Genomic DNA, 7,071 nt, shown 5'->3' with positions numbered 1-7,071 from the left:
CTGCATTTATTTGATCAACATTACAGTAAAAACAGTAACATTGTAAAATGTATACAATTAAAAAAATCTGTTTTCTGTTTTAACACGTTAAAATGCAGTTTTGATCAATTAAACACAACTTTGCTGAATTATAAGTATTAATTTCTTTCAAAAAATCTTACTGACCAGTAGCGAGGTGTACAGTAGTGGATATTGTAGAAAATAATGCGTTTCAGGGAATCATGCAAGACAAAAAATTAGGATGTTTAGATATTATTCTTATGTTTAGTCTTTTTTTTTTCTTTTTTTTTACTGGAAAACAAGACAAAATGGAAAAATACCAAAAGTAAATAAAGGACTTATGATGACAAAACATAAATATGAACACTGAAACTGAAAGGCATCAAACAGGAAGTAAATCCGTAGACGACAGAACCGAGTAGGCAGTTCTGTCTGATCTGCTGCCATTTTGAATTGTGTATCAGTGAGAAAAAAAAAATCCTGAGAATGCTTAGCTTTACCCAACACCATAAAGCTAAATTATCCATTACATTCTACAGCCTCACAATCCTTGTCTGTTCAAAGCTAGAGTTGAAGGTTAAAATAAGAGTTACCACCTTGCCATAATTTACAACTGACAAAAACCTTCAAAACACTAAGTCATTACTGTACAAATACAATAACCAACACTGTACAATGTCTCGAATTCTACTGCAATACAATCTTTTCTTCTTCAATCACACCATTTCCAAGTGCAAAACAAAGCACTGCCAAGAAACATGGGGCGAGAAACCAGAAAATGGAGGATGAACTTATTTTTAGAGCACCAGCATCTGTTGCGGACAACTTTTTACACGGGATTGTGAACACGGTGCACGGAATTACATGGAAATTGTATGCTAAACTGTTTAAGCTCCACCATTTTGTTATCAAATCAAATGGAAATGTAATCTGAAGGTACCAAGCACTCTGTAACCATCAGAGCGCTACGCTAAAAGGGTTCCAACACAAATACAGGTTCAACAGTCCACCGAGTGCAGCTCCATCAACACCAGGACGATTTAGGGATAAAGTCTCCCTCATTAAATGCTCAACACATATCCGGTCTCCTTCCAACAAAGATGTCCATAACGGCTCACGTTCGTGATGAAATGCATTTAATGAGGCGAAATACTTTAAATACGCAATGAAATTAGAAGAAAAGCCACATCAAATGGAGTGGCTTCACAAAAACGTTTTGAAAAAGTCAGAAAGCTGCTGCCAGTGTGAAGGAAGGACGACATCTGCCCTCTTCATGACATCGTCACGCTGTCCTGTCTCTGGAGCCACAATTGCTTTGCATTCCTTAAACGTCTCTCGTTTCTCTGTTGCTATGCATCGGATGTCAGAACTTGTCGAAAAGTGACAAGCGTGGGCTCTCGAAACTCTTGGTTCTCTGCGGTGGAATTGACATATTCCAAAGACGCTGCTGAGGGCTTGACGGGAGCAGACCGGAGTGGCATTCGGGGTCAAGGAGCGGCCATCCTACGTACCGTTTAAATGTGTGTGTACGCGTGAAAGAGAGATCAGTGCTTCATTGCTTTCTAAAGGCGAGCTGTCTTTGCTGAATGCTTCTAAACTATTTCCACATACACAAGTCTTCAAGGACATCTCGCTGAAGGTTTCCTCATCCTCGCGGTTCACATTGAGTGTCTTATTGAAGTAAATCGTACTGGTATCACTCGCAAAAAAAGATTTACAAGACACAATCGGTGTTTCTTCTCAAGGTCTTTCTTCTGTACAATGAGGAGTGGAGCGTGATGTTCACAGTGCTGTGATGTCACATGGTGTTGATTCTTGTCCTTACTTCACTTGGATCAATAAATATCCACTTTTAAAGTCCACAGTCTTTGAACATCCAGAGTGATCTACTGCCTTAGAAGATTTCTAGATGCTGATCACAAAAGGGAAGGTACCCGCCCATTCTCCTGTAGGGCTGAGGAACTTCAGTGCTGGTAGAGAGATACGACGGAGTCATTTTGCAGCAAGACGCTTCCATTGTGGCAAGATCGCTCCCAATCTCCTCTTCGGTGGAAGCGGAACAAGTCGAGGGCGTTGAGGTGAGGCGCTATACCTGAACTTGAGTCCCATGCTGTGCCTGAAGACACTGGATACTAGATAGGATCTTTTTCTGATGGCCTGCCAGTGCTACTCCTATCTTATCCAGTTCACTGTGAGAGAAACGAAGAGACAGAAGAAAATACCTTAGCTAAGGGTGGCTATGTTTAGAATACACAACCACATTACTCAAATTGATATCTTGCACTCTTAAAAATAAAGGTTCTTTATTGGCATCTATGGTTCCATGAAGAACCTTTATCATCTATGGAAACTTTCCATTACACAAAAGGTTATTTACAGTGGGAAAAGGTTCTTTAGATTTTTAAAAAATGTTTTTTTTTTACACTAAGAAAAAATGGTTCTTTTGAGAACTGTTCTCTGAAAGGTTCTTTGGGGAACCAAAAATGTTTCTTCTATGGTGTCACTATCAAAACCCCATTTTGGAACTGTGTACATGGACGCAGAGCACGCATATTGTACTGAACGATACCAATGCATACCACTCAAACTTCGTACTACATCGATTTTAAACATTTTTTGTTGGACTCAATATTTGAATAAAATGCTAAAATGCACAACATTTTTTTACATACAATTGAATTAAAATGTATAACAACTTCCATTCCAAGTTCCTAGTCAATAACTCGTAATGAGGTCATGTGATAATGTGGTATACTACTGCTGCATACTTATTTTTGATCAAACTGCCAAAATGTAAATAATTATACACGAAAACGAGATAACTGGTTACCAATTTAACATTTAATATTTAATGAATTAAACAAGCAACGCAATATCACAACATTATAGCAAACTATTGTTTGGAGCATTTAACATTACATTTTGCATACTCTTTTACATAATTCTTATAAAACAGTAGGCAGTATATGGTGTATAATTAGCAGTAAGTAGTTATCTAGTACTCAATTTCAAATATAGCTGGTATTATCATAACGCCATACTACTGAACTATTTTTTTGCATTATGTATACTGTGCACAGTTTGATTCTCAGTATGCAGTAAGCTGATATACCATTGTGAACAGTCTCTTGAAATGCCAGCAAACATCTCATAATAACATAAATGTGAGGTCTATAAGTAGGTGTTGTTTACCTGGAACTGACATACAGAACCGAGTCCAGGGTGACGTAGCCGGCACTACAGAATTGTTCCTTATATTGACCCATTTTAATCAAGTCCAGCCAGTCTTCCACTGTGTTGACCCCTGTGTCAGGAGTTACTGGGTCCTCCCTGTGGATGGAGGAGGAAGTGCAGTTAGAATAACAGCCTTATATACTGTACCCATGTCATTTCACATCTAGTATGACATATGCCAGAACTGCCTTGAAGAAAGCCTTCTATATTGATCTGTGGTGATGTCTGATGTACACTACAAGTGTAATGTTTTTAAAATGCTCAGTCACCAAGTCTGCATTCATGTGATCAAAAATACAGTAAAACAGTAATATTGTGAAACAATTTTACAATTTAAAATAACAGTTTTCCATTTAAATATACTTTAAAATGTAATTTATTTCTGTGATTGCAAAGCTAAATTTTCAGCATCATTACTCTAGTCTTCAGTGTCACATGATCCTTCAGAAATCATTCTAATATGCTGATTTGTGAGCATTTCAAAAACATTGACCAGTAGTGTATGTATCCATTTTTTGCTGTGGTTTGGTAAAATCTCATTTAGATTTCTACAAAATCCATGCTGTCTTATCAGCTAATATTTTTAACAGAAGTGTTGCCATGATGTGAGCATTTGTAAAATCACTCACAAACACAAATTACAGTTTCAAGAGTAAGAAACCAGCTTGTTTTCTATGTTCGAGTGTGTGTACTTATCAAGCTTATCAGAAGCGTATCATTGCCTGGACATGTAATGTTTTCCAGATCCAGAAGGGAGGCAGATTGCACCAAACCATGTCTCTGTCACTCTCTCCCTCTATGCTGCATAGCGTCCAATATAGCACACACATTGTGTAGCACCAATATAGCACTAAACCCATTTAATTAGGGACATGGGGCAAGGGCTTCCCAGTGGTTTGTGGGAAAATTCAGTTTGCACATCCGGCTTTAATTGTGGCAAGCACAGTCGAAACAATCCAGCGCCCATCTGCCTCCTATTTGGCAGCCCTCAAAATGCAGCAGAAGGATAGACAAGCAATCAGATATCAGCCAATATCACCTCAAACCCCCCTCTCGACTGAGAGAAACATGCACTGGAAGGAAGAAGTTTGTACAGATGTACATCTGGCTTCAATCTAGATTAGCCGGATATCGGTTTCATTTATTTTGAGCTTATTGGATTTCTGCAAAAAACACCTCCGATTTTATCACACACCTGAGAAACATCATAACACTCTTCATCGTGAGCTATATATTACACGCCGTTTGTGCCGAACAAACCGCTGCACACATCCCAACGGATCACCTCAATTGAATTTAGATATAATTCGTGGAGGGCATTTGGCTCACCAGATTGCAGAGTTGGCCAGCTGTTTCAGGCTGCTTGGGTTCCGGATCAGCCTGTCCAGGGTGTTGACAATCTGCTCGAATTTGGGCCGATCGCTGCGGTTCTTTTCCCAGCAGTCTAGCATGAGCTGATGAAGCACCACCGGACAGTCCATTGGAGCCGGTAGCCTGTAGCCTTCATCTATTGCTTTTATCACCTGGAGGGTAGAAGATTCCACATTAAAACTCATACATTTATTAGCAGCGTATACGCTTCATGAATACTGAGCAGATTTATTCATTCGTTTAATGCATTAGCTTTTGAGTGGGGTTAGATTAATTCATTTTTTTACCCATCTGTGACTTGAAGTGAGAATGATATTTCGAGTGAGACCGTCTTTGTTTGCGCAAAGAGGAGCTGTTTAATTTAGTCTCTTTTATGAAATGATATCGCCGTAAGGGAAAGAATAAACTATCCTGATGCAAACATTCGTATTAACTCTTGCCTGGAAGACTGTAACCGTTGAAACGCACCATTGCCTGTTACCATGGCAAAGGAAGGAAGACAGATGGATTTTGTGGTTTACGCCATGAATGGAATTTTCAAAATTCCCTTCCCTCGACACAATAAAAGTGCATCCGCTAACAAGCATGCAAATGTTTTCGTGCTCCAGTTTAACATGACGAGTATACAGTCTCGAATCATTCCCAAATGTCTCAATCTCTCTCCCATGCAGCTTCTTTCCAAATCCCAATCAAATCTCTTCCCAAGGTGAAGATAAATAAATGAAAATGGTTTCTGGTGTGGAAAATCTGCCAAGAACTCACTGACACGGATTCAAATTCCCTCTTTTAAAGCGGCCTGTGAATTGAAATCTGGAAATGTTCACCCTCCAGATGCATTTAATCTTTTTACCTTTGTAAGCCTGGGAGTTTTTTTTTTTTTTTTTTTATTCTAGCCCCACTGAAGTTCTCTGGCAAAGGTCTTTTATTACAAATCGATGAGGATTGTCACATAAAAAAAAAAAAAAAAGCTGGCCAATGGCAATGGTTACCAGTGTTGTTACTGTTAACTAAAATAAAGACTCTTTGTTAATTGAAAGAAAGCTTAAATAAAAAATTAATTTATGACAAACTTAATCTTAAATAAAATAAATACCTAATAAAAAATGCAACAACAAAAAAAAGTACATGGTAAAATTTCCCAAAAAACTTGGGAATGAAAAAATGAAAACTTAAAAAAATATATACAAATAAAATCTTATTCAAAAAAACTATAAATATTATAAAGGTATATAAATAATACTCTAAAATAACACTGATGGTTATACCTCCTGATGTTTCTATTTATTCTAAGACCTTTGTGCAATGCAATTGTGGTAACATTTAAATTCAGAATTTACTCACGTCCTGATTGGACATTTCCCAGTATGGTCGTTCCCCATAGGATAACACCTCCCACATGACAATGCCGTAACTCCACACGTCACTGGCTGATGTGAACTTCCTGTAGGTGATGGCCTCACTGGCTGTCCATCGAATGGGAATCTTACCCCCCTTAAAAAAAAGCACAAAATCAGAGGTTAGCAGTTGTAGGAATTAGCATCGCTACAAAGTGATCAACAGTGAGCTACTAGCATTGCTAGCATTAAAATCATGCAGCTTTACAGTAGTGAAGTGATTTTATTTCTTAAATTGTCCAAGTAGCAGTGCTTCGCCTTCTGAGAATTTAGTTCCCAGTATGTATACGGTTAGAAGATGGCTGTCTCATGTGACCTTGTTATTTGTACACCTTGTGACTATACAAATCACAACATGTAAATAGGAAAATGTTGGCGTTACTTTGTCACTTATTGGGAGCAGTATGCTAGCTTGAGCTGTTTACCTCCAGTCTTTGTGCTAAGCTAGGCTAGCGGTGGGTGCGTCAGACAGAGTTACAGCACGCACAGAGATGAAAAGAGTATGTATGGACTTATCTAACTCTGGGGGATGCGGTGAATAAGCTAAAGCCCCAAAAAGTCGGCGTGTTCCTTTAACTACCAATGTACTATACAATGCAGTGTTGAAGAAATTAACTAGCTAGTCACGACTGTTTCCCGAAACCATAGTGTCTCAAATTGGTCGTTCAACCACGTTGGTTAATGTCACGCACCTGTTGGAGTAATAACTTCTTTTAATGAATCTGTTTGAGATCGAATAAATACTAGACCATTTGCTATAAATTAAGAACATGGCATCTAAGGACTATTTCTCATTTTTCTCAGTTATTTTGCTCCGATTAAATCATAGGCCCGTTCTTACGTAGTAGAGCACGTTCGCACATGCACACTCTTCAAAAACGATGCTTTAAATATCTTGACTAAAAGACGTAAATAACATTTGTATGTATTCCAAATAAAAGAGACAGATTGTACTGAATGTCAGCTTGCTTATTTGGCTCAAGATAAGGATTTATTAAGTCTACATGTCATGCAAACAAAAAACTATGCTTCTAACCACAGGTCGAGAGCTGTCGTTCCAACCACACAACTT

The 7,071-nt window shown here is 38.2% G+C and overlaps 1 protein-coding gene across 1 annotated transcript in view; it reads right to left on the bottom strand.

Moving 5' to 3' along the window:
• Positions 1-290: 290 nt before the first annotated feature.
• Positions 291-7,071, bottom strand: part of ek1 (eph-like kinase 1) — a 49,135-nt gene continuing 42,354 nt past the window's right edge. The window contains exons 13-16 of the mRNA XM_081353363.1: positions 5,947-6,096; positions 4,564-4,757; positions 3,193-3,330; positions 291-2,189 (exon numbers count right to left, since the gene is read on the bottom strand). Of these exons, the coding sequence (XP_081209489.1) occupies positions 2,087-2,189; positions 3,193-3,330; positions 4,564-4,757; positions 5,947-6,096 (585 nt within the window). The 3' untranslated portion in view covers positions 291-2,086. The remainder of the gene's footprint in view (positions 2,190-3,192; positions 3,331-4,563; positions 4,758-5,946; positions 6,097-7,071) is intronic.

The sequence above is a fragment of the Scardinius erythrophthalmus genome (genome assembly GCF_964197995.2).
Source record: "Scardinius erythrophthalmus genome assembly, chromosome: 22".
Lineage (NCBI taxonomy): Eukaryota > Metazoa > Chordata > Actinopteri > Cypriniformes > Leuciscidae > Scardinius > Scardinius erythrophthalmus.
Note: the sequence above shows the minus strand (reverse complement) of the source record. Positions and strands in the feature narration are given on the sequence as shown.